This window comes from Rhipicephalus sanguineus, chromosome 1 (genome assembly GCF_013339695.2).
Source record: "Rhipicephalus sanguineus isolate Rsan-2018 chromosome 1, BIME_Rsan_1.4, whole genome shotgun sequence".
Lineage (NCBI taxonomy): Eukaryota > Metazoa > Arthropoda > Arachnida > Ixodida > Ixodidae > Rhipicephalus > Rhipicephalus sanguineus.
In genome coordinates, this window is record NC_051176.1 from 108,002,466 (window position 1) to 108,023,536 (window position 21,071).

Sequence of the window (21,071 nt, forward strand, 5' to 3'; positions counted from 1 at the left end):
GCCACAGTTGACACATGACGCTGCAACAAGCGCGTGTTGCGAATAAGTGCAGTGAACTGCGGCGTGACACTGCGCTCCACAAAGCCCTCGACCACCTAACTCTCGCAAGGGGGGGGGGGTGCGATGGGTGACCTAGGAAAGAACAGAGAAAACTTGGAAGGACTTCGGTGTTGTCGAAGTGTAAACAGCGGAAGGATGAGTCTCGACTCGAAAGGCGCGCGTCGCTTTCGCCGCAACGGCACGTGCTCGTCGCGGCTTAAAGAAAAAAACAAAACATGTTTACAGAAAAAGCTCTCCTCGAGGTGCGCGTTCGAACGCACGCAGCACGCGTGCGAGGAGAGAAAAGCATGCCAAGCACGCATAGTCCCCGGATGTGAACGTACACTCCGGCGAGTGCGCGCGGTGCAATGACGTCCGACGACACGCTATAGCATACGCGTTGCCGGAAAAGACAGAAGAAATAGTAACTGCGCGACGAGTGAACAAATAGCGACAGGAGATCCGAGGACGCACACAGAATGAAAGGCAGGTATACGGCGAGACACGTACGTGCGTGCGTACGTGCAGCCAACGGAACCCCGCAGTTCGACATGCCTGCGGTGTCGGATGGCCACCTGCTGTCGCGACGCTCGCAAAAAAAGAACGGACGTATCGCGTTGTGATGACTTGCGGCCATAGCACGGGATTGTTTTACGGAGAATGCGCCGCGCGCAAGCGCCTAGTTACGTGGTGCATTTTGAAATGTCGGGCACTTTCTTAGGAACACGAAAAACAAAAAAACAAAATGAAGGCAGCTTCGCACCAGTGGTGCCAAGCCTGAAGGAAGTGCGGAGCTGGGTAGCCTTCTTCGTTTCTCTTTATTTTTCTCTTTCTTTCTCTCTTCTCTCTGTTTTTTCTCTTTTCCTTGTCTGTTTATTTCCATTTCTTCCTTTCTATCTCTATTTCTATCTTTGTTCCTCTTTCTCTCTTTCGCTTTTTGTCTTGCTTTCTGTTTCTTCTATCCCCTTTCTTGTGTCTATTTTTCCTCTCTCTTTGTATCCTATTCTGTCTTTCTCCTCTTCTTTTCTCTCTATTTCTCTTTCCTTCTATCTCTTTCTTTCTCCCTCTCTCTCTGTACTCATTCTCTTGGCCATCAGAGTTATGCCATCCTACGTCGGACAAATCGGCGCACGTGTTCTGGGAACGGAGCAGAAGATGAAAAAGAGGACGAAGACAGCGCGCGCCGGATCATGATGATGATACTTTTCGTTCGCTACTAACGGGGCTTCTTAGAACTTGAACAGCTGCAGTCATTATCACTGAAAGAATTTATTAGGACACTAATTAGTGGGCCCTACGTCTTCTCGATTGAAGAATTTAAGTTTAAAGGAATATTTTAAACGTTGGCCAAGTAAGTGTGGTTAATTACCCTCCACTCATTATAAGATACGCCGAGTTGACGAAGAGAACAATAGACAATATCGTTAGACGCATACTACATTGCGCAAAGCGTAATGGCCTATCAAACGTGCCCCCCCCCCTTTTTTTTTTCTTTTTTACTTATCTTCCCCTGTCTTTTTTGCGTATAAGTTTGTTGTAGTTTTCAAAGCACAGTTCAGACCAGTAGGACACTCACTTAGGCTGTGTGCCGTACTTTTTGTTCTCCTCTTCATTTTTCTTTCTTTCTTTGTGACCGCGAGCGAAAGCGTCCAACATCTATGCGTCGCAGGAAAGAAAACATTCTGCCTACTTTTTTGTGCCTTCCGGTTTTCGCGAGGTAGCGAGATGGCCTGTGTATATGAATTCGAGCAGGCGACATCACCGTAGCGACTTTGTAGGTGAGTTCCTTATAATCGTGATGGCGATGATGATAATGATGGCCTTATTTATCCTTATAAAGGAGGTGGTAACATGTGGCCCCCACCACACTGAAGTTTACACTATTTAGTTCATACGCAAATTGTGCTATCCCGTTAGCCGCGTTTCAATTTAACCCTTTGACCTCAGATGAAATTCGAGTGCGAAGCAATGCAGTGTGCGAAAGAAACGGGGTTAGACATTAATTGAGATTTTTTTTTTGCAATGAACGCCATGGGTTCATATGTCTGTCCCATGCTGAATTACTTCGTTTATTGTTATATTTATATGACGCGGCCACCTGCGGAACTTCCATGTGCTTCAGCTGTCACACATTGCGTTCAAGTTCTTAGTGAAAAGACATTACTGCCAACAAAAGAAAAAAGCACGCGAACGTCACTCTCGCCATTTATTTCGAGCTTGGCCTCTACTAAATAGGTCGCAATAATTGGCTTCCTTAGTATTAGTCCGGCAATAATTCGCCTTCCGCTATTATACTTATTACGGCTGTTGCTACTATTTTGTTTATATATTTACTTACGCTTTCTTTATGCTTTGTTTCTTTTGCGTATATACATATGTCAGTCTATACATCATGAAGAGTTCACTCACACTTAAAAGTCGTATTCATATCAAAGTGACGTGAGTCTGCCGAATGAATAACATAGCAGAGAATGAATGACTGAAGCATCAGCAACACATCAGGGACTGTCGAGAATGCTGTCAGCACCGTCACAGAACACATCGAATATAGTTTGCAAATGTCGCTTTACCTTTCCGTTGTTACTCAAGTTCTTTACCCCTTACATCCGAGCGAACATACATGTTTTTTTTTCGCTTTTTCTTTGTAAGAAAGGTCTGGGTTAAGTAACAATTTCAAAGAGTGAATAAATTCCTGAGACTCACCTGTGATCAACAAGTGCACCATAGAGCTCTTCATGGGCACCTACAGAAATGAATGAATGAATGAATGAATGAATGAATGAATGAATGAATGAATGAATGAATGAATGAATGAATGAATGAATGTTTTAGTGTGCGTTCGTTTGATGGCGTTAACTTTAATTTTCACTTCTCAGGGACGCATCTGACCGAACAAAACACAGCATACCACCTCTCAACAACAACAACAACAATAATAATAATAATAATAATAATATAATAATAATAATAATAATAATAATAATAATAATAATAATAATAATAATAATAATAATAATAATAATAATAATAATAATAATAATATAAAGAAGAAGATCTTGCAGTAGTTGTAGTAGTAGAAGTAGTAGTAAGCTGTTGCGGTTGTATTGCGACGACAGAGTCGAAGTAACCCTGCGGAGGTTGGCAAAAGTGTACCTACCAGCTACCGAGGATCTCCGAAACAGGAAGTTATGTGGAAAGCAACCAGTCACCTGTTTGTACTGTTGAACATTCTACCCAAATTCTTCCTTTTTTAACCTAACGCTCGAACTCGTCAGCCACAGCTGCATAGGTGACGTCGCACTTGGTGATGACGTCTCCCTTTTAACACGAAAGGGCTTTATGCAGGGGTCCACCAAGAATTGGCCCAAGTAAGTTCCGTCACGCAAATGACGTCAACAAAAGGGCACGTGGGTAGCGCAGAAAGGTATAAAAAAAATCAGGAACCCCTGCGCTATCGGGAAAATCGGGACAAGCGAAGCTTTTTGCTCTTGCGTGCCTCAAGTACTACTTTTCTTTCTTTCTTTCTTTCTTTCTTTCTTTCTTTCTTTCTTTCTTTCTTTCTTTCTTTCTTTCTTTCTTTCTTTCTTTCTTTCTTTCTTTCTTTCTTTCTTTCTTTCTTTCTTCTTTCTTTCTTTCTTTCTTTCTTTCTTTCTATCATATTGCACAATGCTCCCTCCTAGCTGTTTCCTTCCTCCATGCCAGGAATGAGACCTTCATCTACGTGCTTAGCAGTGCAACGCTTCAGCTGCTACAGGCAACAACGACGATCATGAGTATATATATATATATATATATATATATATATATATATATATATATATATATATATATATATATATATATATATATATATATATATATATATATATATATATATATATATATATATAGACCAGGCGCATATATAGTTAGCATTTCACTATTCTGTATTTTATTTACATTTCTCGTAATTTAAATCCAAAATGTAATTTTTTAATCGCAGTAATAAACGCAATATCACAAATTTATACCTATAACTCGTCACAAGAGCGACGAGAGAGCTCCAGAAGGGGGAAACGTTCTTGAATGTTCCAGCCGTCCAATAAAACAAAACTCGAGGAAACGAGAAAACTCCAACCAGGATTTCTCGGTAGACCTCGCACGAAGGGCAAGAAGGCGTATATAAGCGCTATACATGTCGGGCCTTCTCACCCCTGAGGAAGAAGCCGGTCAGGATTCGAAACGTCGGGTATTTTAAAATAAATCTTGGTTGTAGTTTTCTCTTTTCCTCAAGTTTCTGTTAGGCCAACCAGGCAGATATCTGCCGAATGTTTACCTTTGACTAAAAGAAAATGTCCGCGCAGAGTCATGTTGCACAGAATCACTATAGAGAAACATTCTTTTTCCCTGGCTCTGTCACGGCTTCCAGTGGTCATGCGACGCGATATGGACGTGCTTTGTGTGTCCACATTTTTAACGTGCTAGCTTTCGTCTTATTCCGCTGTATGGTTCGAGAGCTACATGATACGGCCGCAGCATCATTGCAATGTGCAGGAATAGTATAGGTCCATGAAGCATGGCATGGGGCAAGGTACATTCGCTTGACCAAATACCTGGCTTGAAAAAAAGACAAAAAAAATTGCCAATTCCGTGCGAAGAGGTGTCCTCCTACCTCGAACCATATGCACCCAATCAGTAAGCGTCGGGAAGCTTATACGCGACTTTATCCCCAAACTGGAGCGAACCCCGAAAATAAATCGAGATCTCTTCGTTCACCACCTGCCATTCCTACCCGCGTACACGTAGTCCAATATCCAGCTACTATCGGTATAACATGGTTAGGAAGGCATACACCATTTTAATAGGGGGAAGGAAAGCACGGCACAAAACGTGAATCAAAACTGCTCAAACCTTCAACGAGAAGCCCACAAAAAAGGCACGACGTGGCCTGTGCGCTCAGCATTAGAGACGGCGTGCGCAGTTTTATCGATCATAATGAAGAGTGGCACGACGTTCGAAAACTAGAGAAACTAAGGGATGAGCTGGACAACTATATTCATTCGGCAGAGGTCCGCAAAGGCATCCGAAATCTTCTCCAGTGGTGGAAGCCTAAGAACAACGAGTGTCGACTCCTTCACAACTCGCAAGACAGATTTTGTGCACCCCTACGGCTAGCGCAAGCAGTGAAAGAAACTTTAGCGTGGCAGGATATGTGATGCAACAGCGCAGGGCGTGCTTATAAAGCCGGAATCTCTTGATAATTGGCTCTTTCGCCCAATAACATGTGAGAAAACAAACTGTAAACTATGCCACAATACCTTGTAGACTGTAAATACTAGCAGCTGCGTGATCTATGAAAAGAATGTTATCACAAATATAGTTCTACAAAAGAACGGAAAACTGCGCGGCGGGAGATCAAAAGAGAAGAGCTGGGGGATGAACAGTGTGATATTATAGTAGAGTATTCCGACAATTCTCTCGTTCCAGGATGTTCGGGCAGCCAGAGTTTCACGTGCATAAGTGGCCTCTGACAGCTCCGAGGGACGCTGTTGATACTGCTTTTTTCTTTAATTTTTTCACATCTGAATAGACCGAGTATGTGGCTTAACGAAATCTCTCCGACCAAACGTATACATGGTCGTCGGACCGACAACGATTTATAGCCTCCGTATAGCGTCAAATAACTGTTATGCATAAAGAGAGAGGAAGCTATAGGAGAGTGAGAGGCATGTTGCCTTTTTGCCCGTTAATTATCATATTGTGCGTAAGAAAAAAATTGCCCCCTGCGTCGCGAACGCACGCGCTCCACGACCGTGACTGCGGCGGCCCTCGAACACGCTCACAGCTGTTGCCGGACGCATTGTGTCGGCGTTAGCGGCCGCGCTCTCCTATTCCTTCATTCACCGCACTTTGTTATTGTCCCTGGTTTTCTCTTGCTCGTTTATTTCGCCTTCCTCTACCTTTAAGCCCCGCAGCGACGTCGCCCGCAAGGCTGCCGCCGTCATGGCGCAGCGCCGATGCTCCCCCGCCGCCTGTCGCTCTGCCGCGTGGCCGCCCGCTGTTGTCTCGGCCGTGACGCGCGCGCCAGTGGCGAGCCGGTGCAGAACAACGCCGCCGCGATCACGCGACTGTGCCGGCGAACGCGTGTCTTTCTCTGCGGTGCGCGTGAAGTTAACCAGCGCCAGTATAAGCCGCCATAATAGCGAGCCTCTGCGGCAACGCTGGTATATACGTGCCCCATTATACGTGCGCGTGTGTACAGTGCAGCGGAGTTCGTACGCGCGACCCGCCCACGTCTTCGCGTGTTTCGGAATTAGTCGCGCGCGAGCGACGCCTGGACGCTGCGCGTCGCGAGCGAAGAGCGCGCAAGCGAGCGCGCGTTTCACGGCGCCTACGTTTCTCCGTGGCTTATACAGGCGTCGGGTCTCAATAAGCGCGAAAGTTTTCGGACCTCCGTCGGCGTCGAGTGGACCCTGCTCGTCGTCGAGCGAGAGTTGAGCATGATACAGGCATGCGGAAGCCGCAGCGGCACGGACCCTGGCCCTGCCTGCGTCGCAAGCGGTGCCGGCGCGTATTGGAGTTCGCCAGGCGACGACTTCAAGCGCCACCGCCGCCAGCTGCCATCGTTGGAAGGTCAGGAACGCCAGGAGTACTGCTACCTGAGCTCTCGTGATGCCTTCAGCCGCCGCGCCTTTCGCCATAGAAACCACCTGGGTCAAGGAAGCCACAGCCGCTGGCAGGCAGCCGTACCTGACGCAGAAGTAAGCCCTCCATGCACCACCACCACCACCACCACCGTAGACGCTTCCCTCCTGACAGCACATTCACTCCCCCGTTTTTTAGTGGCGTCTAAGCGCGCCCACCAAATACTGCGCAGAAAAAAGCACTTTTGCGTCGTTTCATCTGTGACGTCGCTGGTATAAGATGCGCCCCAAATACAACAATCCAGACGCTCAAAAGCCCACTCTTGTGTGGTCCCATTTGTGACGTCACTGATGGAAGGTGCGCATGCGCGGCAGCTAATCATTCTATACAGCTTCACGCTGGCAACGTCACAGCCGGCAGCGCAGCATATATCTTATTTGTTATTCAACAGTGCACAGTGCTTTTTTTTTTTTCTTTTTTATTGCACACTGTTGAAACGCACGTCGCAAACTTTGGCTTCCCATCTGCTTGGCGTGAAAGTGTCATAGCGCCCATGTCAGTGCTTGAGTAAGCTTCCTTCGTAGCATATTAGCATGGAATTTACTTCGTACGTATATGCGCGTTTACGGGCTGCACGTCGAGCTAGTTCAGGCACTGCGCACATAATGCGTGCGTAAGCTAGCTCGGTCGATGCGTGTTAATAGACAAAAATACAATAGTTGCCAGCGCAAACAAGCGTTGTTAAAAGTGTAGTCACGTTACCTAACATTTAGAGAAAAGAGGAGAGAGGAATACGACTTTTGAAAATGTAAACACAACAAGGGAACAATGAACACGAAACGCGCAGATGCCGCGGCCAACTGCGTTGTACAAAAGCGAGTTCTGCGCACGCGAGAAAGTCGCAAACGAGAGACGGAAGCGCGAATGGCACCCTAAGCGACAATAGTGCGCGGCGAAGCAAGCTAAGCTATTTTCTTGATTGTGGCTGTACCTGTACGTACTTGCGATGCACGCACTGTGTATTGCTGCCGCCGGAACAGAGCAATAGCTTTGTCTGTAATGACCGGAAATATATATATATATATATATATATATATATATATATATATATATATATATATATATATATATATATATATATATATATATATATATATATATATATATATATATATATATATGTGTGTTTTGTTTTGTTTTTTGACGGCAAGAACGACATTGGACAGGCTTCTTCGGGGGGGTCTGTCCGCGTCAAATCACGGATAAAACTATATATTTTCTGTCGATTTGAAAGGAATATTTACTTCCCACGTTCGAATGCCTATTAGAGACACTGCGGCATTCCAGGGCGTTCCCCAATAACTCTATTTTCTGTGCATTTGCATTTTCCCAGTATTTTTCTCGTTTTAGTATTTCTATTCATCTTACCCTTTGTCCAGTGCTGGGTTGCAAACCAGGAGCTTCTCACCGGTTAAAGTACCCGTCCTTTCCGCGTGTCATTCCAGTCCCGCTCAGTTTTACTCTTGACATCCATGGCAGTTACATGCACACATATGTCCGAAGTTACTGGTATGGATCAAAACTATTATTCGAACATTATGTTGCAGTGAAATGGTTATACATAAAATTCCATGAGTTCAAAAGGACGAACTTGGAACTAAAGCGCGCCTTCTCTTCACCACCTTCTCCGCGCCTCTTATCTCTTTAACCGTGTGTTTTGGCCGACTCCTGAAAAACGAGACAAAATATACGCTCTTTGCGCGAAAGCGTTGCAACTCCAACATTGTCGGCGCCCGATGGCGTGCGTTCGATCTCATATGTGCAGCAAGACACAGTTGTGAGGTACAAGGCAGATGTCTGTGCTCACTCCTCATAGCGTATACAATTAGTGCTGGGCCTCAAACATAATATAGTGAAGGTATATAGGCTTAACGGCAGTCTCCGTGATAACTGAGCGTCTTCCAAACTTAAAAAATCCACTGATATTACTATTCGCCTTTATTCTGCCTCCTCCGGGGACTACAGTGCAGCTTAACTGTTTCTTGCGGACCCGGCGCGGTGGTCTAGTGGTATTGGTGTTTGACTGCTGACCGCAAGGTCGCGGGTCGAATACCGGCCGCGGCGGGTGCATTTTCGATAGAGGCGAAGAGGACTGAGGCCCGTCTACTTAGGTTTAGGTGTACGTTAAAGAACCCCAGGTGGTCGAAATTTCCGGAGCCCTCAACTATACGGCGTCCCTCGTAATCATATTATGGTTTTGGGACGTTAAACCCCAACAGTTATTGTTATCTGTTTGTTACGATGGGAGACTATAGAAAACCGATCTCCCCAAACCAGTGGCGTAGGCAGAAATTTTTTTCGGGGGGGGGGGGGGGGGGGGGGGGGGTGCACCTCCTTGATCCGACAAGCCTATGGGAAAATAAATTTCGGGGGGGGGGGGGGGGGCACGGGCCCGGTGTGCCCCGCCCCCCTGGTTATACCACTGCCCCAAGCCACGTGATCAGAACTATATATATATATATATATATATATATATATGAGAGAAATATAGCCTTAAAGCAATAAAGGAAGTTCCTTTGGGCAAAGCTGAAGTTAGCTTTAATGTGTCTTGCACCGTGTGGCGTGTACTTCCCGCAAGCTTCTAAAGCTAAGCTTTCGAGAGTGCGATGACTGGCAGCATGAACGTTTCGGTGGTTTAAGCATTAAGAGCTGAAGAAACTACTGGGGCCTACAGTCATCGAAATGCGCAGCCAAAAGGAACTATTCAACAATGCACAGATGCAGCGAGAATGAAAGATTAGACCGATGACCAAATCGACATAATCGAGACAGGCGGCACTCTTTTTCCCGAGCGTGCCAATGCGGGTATCAGGCATGATTTATGTATTCAAGCGTGCTGTGGCTGGCAGAAAGCAACCCATCCTGCAAAGCCAGCGTCTTCAATACCAGTCGCCGATTTTGCTGATCCTGTCATCGGTCACTCGCGCTATCCTTTCTTTCCGTTGCAGCTGTACTACATCTGCCTAAGCACATGCTGTGTCGACATCGCCTCCGCATTTTTCAAGGACAGCGTAGCGTTTTCCGGGCTACGTATTCTCGTGTCGACACTATTCTTCGCAACGTGGCATGCACTTTTTCGAGCGCTGCTGAATTTGTGGCAATCGTAATTTTCTTGCTGCATCTGATTTGCTGTATCAGCTGGTAAACGCGAATCAATCGGGTTTACTTCGCTGCTATACACACACACACACACACAACACACACACACACACACACACACACACACACACACACACACACACACATATATATATATATATATATATATATATATATATATATGTGGTTTCAGTGGATCCAGTGATTAATAAAAATTGGCTTGAGCGAACGAACGTACGAAAACTTTTATTGTTCCAACGTTTCGGCCGGGGTCCGGCCTTCGTCAGGAAATACAATGTCCTGACGAAGGCCGGACCCCGGCCGAACCGTTGGAACAATAAAAGTTTTCGTACGTTCGTTCGCTCAAGCCAATTTATATATATATATATATATATATATATATATTGTAGCAACACAGACATTTAGTAGCTGCCCAAACGCCGATTCATATGCCAGAGTGTGTCCAAAGTGGCCTTTAAGTACACGACCAAGCATATTTATCCAAGGTGCACTGTGTCGACGGTTTCCGGTTTTAGCTTAGGCCGAAGCTAGCGCCGCATTAGTAGACGTAAAAACTGGTTTTCATAACGTGGCGTAATAGTACTACTGTTTTGCATAATTGCACTTGATTATAGACGCCCGATTCAGCATCGCAAGAAGACGCTGACTAGCCACCAAAAGGATCCTACCGTGCGCAATCGAAAAGCTATGGGTGATCTCGCAAAAACGGAAGGGGTTGCTTCCACAGTTTACCTTCATCTTCTGTTAGCAACTCCTATCTTTTATCTTTCAATGCTGCGCGGGATGAAAACGATGTTTACGTTACGACATACAAAAAACGTAAGGGTATAAGGGGCACGTTTAGAAGATGGCAAATTAGTCGCATAATCTGACTCATCGGGCACTGCACCGATAGTTCATCGTAGCGGGCACACGTATTTATCCTTTTTGCTTTTTTCTGGCTTATTTGCCTCAACACGCGAAGGCAACAGATCCCGACGAATCGTCCATGGCACTTCCTTCGCTACACTTGTTTGCACGTTTTTTTTTTTTTTTTTTTTTTTCCTTTATCGGCCTCCACCGAAATTGCTGCGCCTTGCGCAGCCGTGGGAGCATCGGAAACAGCCCGTTCTCAAGCGTTAATCCGTTGAGGTACTAAAATTTACCTCGCGCCGGCGATGACGGGCGGAATTTATTTATGGAGTCGAGTGAGGCTAACAAAATATGCAGGGTGATGCGAATGAACACATGCACGCAGTGCCAAGCTAATACGGCTTATTCACACCTGCGACTTGCACGGACCATTTGCGGCTGACGACCAGAAAGCGGCTCAGGGCGACCAATGTTCACACCAGCGTGCGACCTGTACCCGTCGCCATACAGAATTCACGTCTCCTTACATTGTCATTGCCCCGTAAAATAAGCTGATGTTCTCTTCCTGGGCATGTGATTGGTACAGAGGTCTGCGGCTGCAACCGTGTGAGTGAAAAATGCAGCGAGCGAGCTGAACCAAAGCAATCACTTTGCGACTACCTTGGTCGCGCGACCTGTGCTAGTCGCATGTGTGAATGAACCTTAATAGTGACATGTGCTCAAGGTTAATAATAATTGTTGCGGTCACGTCCCAAAATCACGATATCATTATAAGGGACGCCGTGGTGGAGGGCTCCGGAAATTTCGACCGCATGGGGTTCTTTAACGTGCACCTAAATCTAAGTAGACGGGCCTCTAGCATTTTGCCTCCATCGAAATGCGGGCGCCGAGTCCAGGATTCGATCCCGCGACCTGCGGACATGTGCTCAGGAAGGATGGATTATAATGAATCCATGATTTGTGCACACGACGACCAGACGTGCAATGGGGGAAGGAAGGTCAGGATTCGGCGCAGATAACGAAAAAGCGCTAAAAAACCAAGGTCATTGAACGCCTTTAATTTTCGAAGTAACCTAAGAAAAGTCCTCACAGGCTTTAAAAATAACCATGCCAACAATGACGACAGTGAATGCGTGGAAATAGTAACCCGCTCATCATTGCCGACCGATCTTGCTCACAGCGTTTACGGTTCGACGCTGTGGGGTAGGTGAGAAGATGCACCGACAAAAAGCGAGCCGTTCCACCGCGCAAAGTGCCCGTCGTCGCATTTCCCATTTCCTCTGGGGTTTTCTATTCCGGGCGAGAACTCCTCTCCAGGCTTTATTACAAACGGCAAGCGCTATGCGCCTCCTGAGAGAGTCCATGCGTCGCTGATTATGCGTCGTTCACATTTCCTGTCTCCCCCGATGTGGACGACGCGCGCCGCTTCGCCCGCCGTTTTCGCCGTCCGAAACGGGAGAAAACCACGCGGACACTTCGCAGTGCGAACGCACGGGCCACTCGCCGCACACAACACCTTCAGCCTCGTTTTCCCGGCTGGTATACTACGCAGCTCTGACAAAAGCAAAAGGCGAAAGTCGCGTTCCCCGACCTATAGCACGCGCCTCCTGGTTTCTTCACTTTTGCTTCGCCCGCTTCGGTCGCACGTCGAGCGTATAACTTACCAAGCGCGAACGCGAAATCTAAAAAAAAAATGCTATTGATTTGTTGATTTGCGATAGGAGCACGTGGGCAGTCTTGTGTTGTGGCGGTATCTCTTGCAGGAAATTAGTGAGCAAATATATATTTATTGACAGCCCTTTTTAGACCAGTAGTATGATTCGAATATTTATGTGATTCACCCATTTATACTCTCGCAAAAGATTAAATAAAAGACCTTCACCTTACAATTTATGTATGAGTACTAGTTGTTTCTGTCTTAATACCAAATAGTTAGCGAAATTGAATTAGGATTTACAAAGCGCGAATACCCAAAGTCAACTCGCATCAGCTCAAACGGATAGACAAGCGTGTTAGTTTCCTGCGAGTTGATAAAAAACTGTGTCCTGTGGTATCATCACCTGCTGAGTTATTGGGAAATATTACACAAAACAGACGCTGTAGACGTTGCTGACACGGACGAGCTAGCCCTGCAGCTGACAACATGGGCGGTTTGTGAAGGTAAAAAAAAACTCACAAGATCTCTTATGCATTCGCCTAAGACGACTTCAAGGCGAAAGCCATCTTCTTTTTCTTCTCAGTCAATGTATTGATTCTAACCATTTGTGATCTCTCGTTTCGTTTTACTGCTATTTGAGGCCAGTTTTATGCGGTCTACAACAGGCGCGCGTGTTGACTACGCGATTATGAAAGGAACAGTGTTTCTGGCGTTCACACTGAATTGCCACACTAAGGGGCGACGCTGAAGTTTAAGCCAACACACATCGGTGCTAGGTAAAATATGGAAAGGGGCATGCTAATTTGGTTCGAATACGTTTTCTGCATTTCGACACGGCCTATTGCTTTTGAGTAAATTTGCACGTAACTAACAAGCGATCATTGTCCGAACAACATAAAAAAAAAACTTCGTCCCAACCATCTGCGGGACAGAATTCCATTGGCAACACCTAAAACAGCGTTCGATCGACCCCTGCTGTGTATCGCGCTCCTCTCTAGATACAAGCACACACCTCTAGTTATTTAATACTTCCGTTAGACTGCGATCCCCTCACCCCACATTTGACCACCAGTTTACGCGATCTTATGTAATTTACGACGCGGCTACATCGCTTGACGTGGTCATTTTCTCGTTCAGTAACAATGCAGTCACGTTTGCGCAAGTCATTAATGTCCGCTGCCGTCCTAAAGTCCAAGCAGTCACCGACCACAGCCGGTGGAACAAGCACCTCACCGAAAGATCCAGCGTATACCCTGCCTAATAGCTATATGTATAATGAGACACCTTCGGCAATACTTCTATATAGAACGCTTCCTGACGTATGCAGGGCAAAAACTTCAGTGCGTGAAGCGTTCGGCGTCGAAGAATAATTCACTCGCGCTTTTTGTGAAATCCTGCTTCTCCCACGAAGCAGCTCACGACACGCAATTACCGCGCAACAATCGCCCGCAGGGTTTTGAGGGGAGGACGCTCCAGTTTCGCGGGAAAAACGGTCGTTCGGCGAAACACTGCCTCGTTTAGCCCCCTGGCCATTCGCTGTCTCGGCGCCGTCTCGAAGACGCCTCTTCGAGCCGAGCTCGCGTTAAGAAGAGCGACGAGTCCGAGCACGTAAAGGAAAACCTCCCATCATCATTTGAGCGCCGCGCGGTGTGTGCGCGCAATCCGCGGGCTGCATGCAGGAAGCAGCGGCTCAGTCATAACGGCAGCGCTCTCGCGAGTCCCACCACCTGCTTATACAGCAGCGCAAGAAGGAGATTGCCAAAGAAAAGGGAGGGGGGGGGGGGGGGGGTGAACGACACATCGCCCGCGGCCGTGCAATGCCGGGGCGTGAGTGTACATTCTGCATGCGCGCGCGCTCACAACGGAGGCGACCGATCACTTTGCCGCCCATCGGGGAGGAATTAATCCCGCGTCCCGGATCGCCTCGGCCGGGTCAAGGCCGAGCCCGACTGCGCCGGAAGCAGCGGGAACAAACCGCTCCGGTGGCTCGGCTCGCCCTCCGCGTCCAGAAGCAATTTGTCGGCTCGCCCGAGTTCTGGTTCTCCGTCAGTGCATGTATCGTATGCATATACGACGCCGCGCACGAACGCCGCCGCTTTCCAAAGGGGGGATGGTGCGTCGCGAACGCAGGTTGCGGAGGCGACGTCGTCGTACGTCGTCCCGCGGGCAGAGAAGCGCCTAATTGGTCGTAAAACCGTAATGGATCGCACAACAGCTTCCGTGCCCGGCCTGCTACCACCGTCGTCCGGATCGGCTTCTTTTTCTTCCCCTTTTCTTTGTCCTACGAGTCGGGCGTAGGCCAACTTCGTGCCGCCGCTCTCTCACGCTGCCATGGGTGAGATCCGAAAGCTGTTCTTTTTATTGCGCTCGGTGGCGCCCCGGACGCAGTTCTAAAGCTACGCCTTCGGTAAAGGGAACGGATCTAGAGAGTACCGCTAGATCATGTACGCGCAACAGTGCGTGAGAACCTGATTTGTGACTCGGGACGAGTGAGAAAAACTATGGAAGGATAGCAGTACATCGGAGCCGTAATATGATACAGCGGCGTCGATGAGATAGAGGGGGTAGTTAAAGGATTAACCTATGATGTGATGTGGATCTATTGCGTGTGAGGCGGCGTAAAATAAATGATACGATGACAAATTATTTTCATCTGCTGTGAGAGAGGGGTCTGCCTGCCGAGGCCGTTAAAAGAAACAACGGCTTGTCCTCGCTGTTTACAGGGAGAACGTGCCGGACGTGAAACATTCACCATTAGGGTTGAATCTCCGTATGCTACGTGAATTAGGAAGCATTATTTATTAACGTGCTGGAATCGTGTCAAAGGTCTCGCGATGCAGTTTTCCTTTATGTTGATGGTTTCTAATCAAAATGTTCAGCATGAAATGTCTCGTTTTAGTTAGCGCTATGATAAGCTTGAAGTGTCGATGCCAAAGCGTTGTTCACTTCATTATTTATTTCTGTATTTCATGGCATTTTTGTTTCATCATCCGGTAATCGAGTTTTGTTGCAATTCTGTGGCACACGTCGTCAACATTCCGGATATTATTAAAATACACAGATCAGTGGACGAGATGCAGTACCTATAAGAAGAGATGGTGGCGGCAATTTTTTTTTTTCGCCTTTGGAAAATAAAGGAGGTGGGAGGGGGGGTGGGGGAGTGGTGAGAGAAAGAATATCATGAGCCGTGGATGAAAAAGCTTGCCACGAATCTTCGTGGATTACTAGCCTACATATGGACGACAGCTTTCTGCTCTACTCGCACGTCGATGATACACGTGACTTATGTACATTTACAAGATTTATAGCGCGGAACTTCTACACAAGTGACAGAGAAACACGACGAGCACAAGCGCTAACTTCCGACAAACGTTTAATATCTGCGCTCGGAAATGCATACAGTGAAAGAAAAGAAAGGAAAAGAAAAGAAAAGAAAAGAAGAAACAGCAGCACCCTCTCCTCTGATCAAAACCACACGTGTTCGTTACATTGCATTTTTACCAGCGGCCATCAAGAAAACGTATTTCTCTTTGGGATAAGAGAAGGGATGGTGCGCTGACACATTCGTAATCACCGTAATCACTCGTAATCAGCTACTTGACAGTAGCTGTTGCTGAGGTGCTTCTGCGCAATACAAAGAAGGCGTGTCAGCGGGATCAAACGGACAAAAACGAGGAACGAGATCAAAGGAAGGTGGCTGTAATTCCATATCTGCACTCAACATCACACCGTCTCAAGAGGATTGGCGAAAATGCAGGCGTGAGAGTTGTCATGTCAGCCCCCCAAAAATTGACCAGCTTATGCAACCTGACTTCACCTGTAAAAAAGGAAAAAAAGAAACGCAATACACAGCACAAGAACAGATTCGTCGCATGTGCAGAAGGTGTTGTGTACAGGATACCGCTGTCGTGTGGCAGAACATACGTCGGGCAGACGGAAAGATGCCTAAACAACCGCTTAAGGGAGCACAGCGGCAACGTGGCAAAAGAAAGACAAGGGCACCTGGAGCAATATTGCCAGGATTGTGGGTGTATACCGTACTTTGACAATACTGCAGTGTTGTTTAGAGACAAAGACCGGTGCACGCGCGAAATAATAGAAGCGGCAGCAATGAACTGCGGTGATTACGAGTGTGTCAGCGCACCATCCCTTCTCTTATCCCAAAGAGAAATACGTTTTCTTGATGGCAGCTGGTAAAAATGCAATGTAACGAACACGTGTGGTTTTGATAAGAGGAGTCCATGGGTGCCGTTGTTTCTTCTTTTCTGTTCTTTTCTTTCACTGTATATATTTCCGAGCGCAGATATTAAACGTTAGTTGGAAGTTAGCGCTTGTACTTGTCGTGTTTCTCTGTCTCTTGTGTAGAAGTTCCGCGATATAAATCTTGTAAATATTTATTACCAACTAGCCCGAAGCAACGATTTGCTGATTTATGTACAGTTTGAGAGCAGTCGGAACATTGGGTTCGCAAATAAGTATGGCAGTCTTGTTCGTGAAGATATATTAGCTTGCCCAAGCCAAGACGCGAACTTAAGATCGGACAGCTCACTTCACCGCTGTGCACTGGCGCAGCCGGGGAGAAGGGAGGCGGGAGGGGCGGTTAACACTCCACCCCACCCCCTGTTAGCACTGTTAGCAGCATAAACACTACTTACTTGATACAGTCGATAATACAGCCATGGGACCTAAGTGCATGGCGACGCAATTCAGGGCAGAAAGCCATATACACCTATGTCTTCTATATATTCTTTGACCTTTTGTTCGTCATCAGAGCTTAATTTGTATAGTATTTATTTTTAGAGCTTCTTTTCTTCTTTCTTTCATTCGTTTCTTTTGGCTTTTCCATTTCTTGCGTTCTTTACCTATTCGTTTTATCTCAAACAACACCTCTTCTCAACTAGCAAGCACTATATATAGCATAGCCGGCCTAGTATTTTTAGTATTCGTTAAACGGACACTAAAATGAAATGAGGAATCAGTGTATACTAATAAGGTAGCTTTTTGAAATTTTACTGTCGTTAATTTTACTACCACAGGTTTATTAACACAAGAGAAAATGAACGTAAGGGTTTCGGTTTTAAATTTCGCGCTAAAATTTCCGCACCTGAACGTCAGCGCGATGTCACGGATCTTAATACGTTTTTCTTTCTTTTTGCATTTTGCCCACACTGGCTTAACTGGATTTCCCGAAAGTCAGCGTGTTAAAACTCTGGCCACCTTAGGGGGACATTATACTTCATTTTTACGGGTATACGCAGCCCCAAGTTGAACGCCAACAAAATCAATGACGTCACGGCGATTGGTGCGGGAACTTCAAGGTGACGTCGCCACCAGAATTTCTTTTTGCATGCTTTCTCGCTCACCAACCATTTTCTGGAGGCAAGAGTGGTGCCTTTGGTATTGTGACAGAGTAATTTACTGATATATATAATTTTTTTTACACGAAAGTGTTTTATGCCGGGTCCACCAAGATTTTCATGACGTATTTCCGTCACGGAAATACGTCAGCAAAATTAACGCCATCAAATGGCAAAGAAAAAAACTATAAGAAAAAAGTTCCGTTGTCAGGATTCGAACCCATGACCCCTCAGTCCGCGACGACGGCTGGCGCGCGTTTAGCCCACTGAGCTATCGCCAAACACATAACGGTGCCTACATGAACGCGCCTTTTATCTTTCACACTTTCCTCTCGCAGTGGTCTTGCATGAATGAAAAGATGGATGCTATGAGCGTCCCCTTTATAACAGGGTGGTAACATGTGTGCCACCAGGCTATAAAAACAAAACAAAAAACGCGCCGTTGTTGCGACCTCCCATGCAGCGCGTTTTCCAATAGAAGTGTAATTTCGTTTAACGCACCGCTAGGTGGTGGTTTCAGCCCAAGCCTCGCTCATAGCGTCCATCCATATCGAAAAATAGCTCGCCGACGCTCGCCTGGCGGTCGCATCGCGTTCCCCGCTCGCCTTGTGAGAACAAACTGCCAGGCTGAAGACCCAACGCGCGTAGCGTTTCTGCCCGCGTTTCACGACGCTTTGGAGGAGTGCATACCGAGTATAAGTGTTTATTATGTGCTTTTTGATGCCATATTTGCGCGGGATTCACACTATGCGGTGTCCACGTATATGTTAAGAACTTCAGCTATGCCGCAAGGGTTAAATCATGATCATGGGCGTTAGTCGTCGGTACGGAGATGTGCCACTAGGCGTCAAGGTGAGTGCATCCACATCAGGCGGTGCAACAACAATAGACAACAATAACATTATACAAGCTCTGATATAACAATGCACTAAAGCAATCAACTACTTCTGTGACGACACGTTTCACTTTCGTGTTATACCGATTCCTATGACAGAGGGATCAACCATTTTTTTTTAAAGACGATAGTCTTTCTTGGGGAACTTAAACGCAGAAATTTTGGTCCGTCTTTCTCTCTGTCTTTTTGTTTGTCGGCACGTCACTCGATTCTGCCACCCGGCCAAAGTTGAACCACTTTCCCAAGGGCCAGTCATCTTGAACGGCTGACTAGGTTCATACTTGTGTACACTGTTGATCAAAAGCAAACATTACGCATATCTGAGGCGCAACATCACTAGGTAAGTATTAGGTGGTGTGTTCCTTTAATAGAAAATACATAGATACGTAATTCTAGAGACCCTAGTTTCTTAAGCTGCGCTGAAAATGCGACTGCGCTGAAACTTGCCTTCCTCCGTGCCCTCTGCACGAGCTCATTGTTTTGTTTCGGTTTCGGTTCAGTATTGCACTGTACGAATGCCATGGGGCGCCGCTCTGGCATTCCTGTTTTACCCAGGCGACGTGTAAATAAAAGAGTGTGTGGAGAGTACTCGTTGAGTGCGGACGTTTCTTCTGCTTCGGCGCTTCGCGCCAAACCGCGTGTTCGGGCTGGCTGGCGTCCCCGCCGGTCGCGTTGGTCACCGCCGGTCTTCGCCTGCTGCTGCGCCGGGACTACCAGCCCGCAACACAGCACTTATGTTTCCCGACGTATTGCCAGATGGCGTCCATATCTCACGCAGCGCCTCTTCTATCGTCTTTAGACGACATTTGCAGCGAAGCACGCAGATACGCGGCCAATTTTTTCTCTTGAGTTGTCTTTTTAAACTCTTTCTCTCTCGGAACACCTCGAGTATTTTTTAAACTCTCGACTACCCTTCGAAAAGGATTTTTTTGTAACCGGCGTGAGGCATCCGGAATCCACTCGTTCACTTGGTGAATGAATTTGCGATGAACGCAAACGCACAATATTTGAGACTTCGTAGAGAGAAGAAAAACGTAGTTTTCCCGCAAATAGGGTACACCTCACTAGTTTTTAGTAGCGACCGCACAGCTTAAAAAGCACAGATACGATAAATGTTCAACTGCATTTCATCCCTGGCCAAGGAAGACGAGGCTGTACGTAGGTTAACCTGTTGAGCGTTCCCTTGGCTGCAGTGTAGAGAAGCTAAGAGACATGCAGCAGAGGGAAGGGAAATACTTGATGAACATACACGTGTGCGCAGAAGAGAACTTCACGGAGCCAGAGCAGGCTTCGTGCGCTTTCAATCACTGTACGTGGCAGGACGGAATAAAGACGGTATGAGAGTACTGCTTTACAGCGTGGCTTCGACTTCGTGTAACCTTCATATGACCTATAGGCGAATATAGGACAACAGCGTCGATTGAGCAGCAACTGCGAACTTTGATCATAAGGGCGAGGTCATGAGAGCTGGCGCGCGCGCTGTCTCGACGGACATCAGTAGACGGCTCGTGTACGTGCTGTGCTCTCACCGCTTACTTCGCGTTGAGATGGCAGAGAGCACGAAAACCGCTTCGCTCCCTGAAGCGGCCGTATTCGCTTAAACCAGCGTTTTGTAGAGTTAAGCGAGATTGGATCCAAAAGAGTTAGCTACTATCCTTACTTCGTATAGCATTCCAATATGTTGCTATCGCATTCATTGCTTCGCCCTTGCGGCGAAACTGCGCGTGCGTGTGTGTGGACGCGCGCGTGCGTCCACACACAAGACCAGCCGCACAAGAAACGCGAATGCCCAATTCCCATTCCCTCAGCGTAGTGTGGTTTTGCCACACTACGCTGAGGGAATGAGAAAGGGGAACAGAAATTAATAGACAGTGCCAACCTCAGCATGCCTCGTAACCATTCTGAATGAACTGTTGTGTGTGTAATGCCTCTCCTTCTCTTTTCTAGTTCATATGACTGTTTTTTTTTTTTTTTCATGTTACTGCGCTACTAAGATCATGCTCATAACCATATCGTGTGGTTCCAGCGCATAAAATGGTAGAATTTATTTATTCATTAAAACGAGCTATGGGTGTCCTTAGTAATTAGGTTGAAGTAAAAAAAAAGGAAAAGCTGCAAACTGTAGTTATACACATTTCTCAACATTATTCAAACTATAAAATAGCTGCCGCGTCACAATGGCTTACACAATTTTTCAGGTGCGTTTACTGCAAGTGGCGATTATGTCAGAGGCAGGCTAAGTAGCATAATTAATAATCATATTTCGCAAAGACGAAATCAGACAAGCTCACTCTAGCCTGTCGGGCGTGTCGAACGCACAATGCTATAGCGACGCAGCATAAATGACCGGCAGATATCTTGATTCATATATAGCTTGATCTGTGTTAAGTAAAAAAAGAAGAAACTTTCTTTGTTTTTGTTTCGCATTAAGAAACAAGGAAACGCCTCACTGTAGGTACTTCCTACT

General features: G+C 46.6%; 1 protein-coding gene across 2 annotated transcripts in view; it reads left to right on the plus strand.

Annotated features, from left to right (window-relative positions):
* The first annotated feature begins 6,100 nt into the window (after positions 1 to 6,100).
* The window catches only part of LOC119395328 (uncharacterized), an 81,430-nt gene continuing 66,459 nt past the window's right edge, over positions 6,101 to 21,071 (plus strand). Inside the window, exon 1 of one of the 2 annotated variants that reach the window (XM_037662492.2) lies at positions 6,101 to 6,779. In XM_037662492.2, the coding sequence (XP_037518420.1) occupies positions 6,519 to 6,779 (261 nt within the window). In that variant the 5' untranslated portion in view covers positions 6,101 to 6,518. The remainder of the gene's footprint in view (positions 6,780 to 21,071) is intronic. The other variant, XM_037662491.2, reaches the window with a different exon arrangement.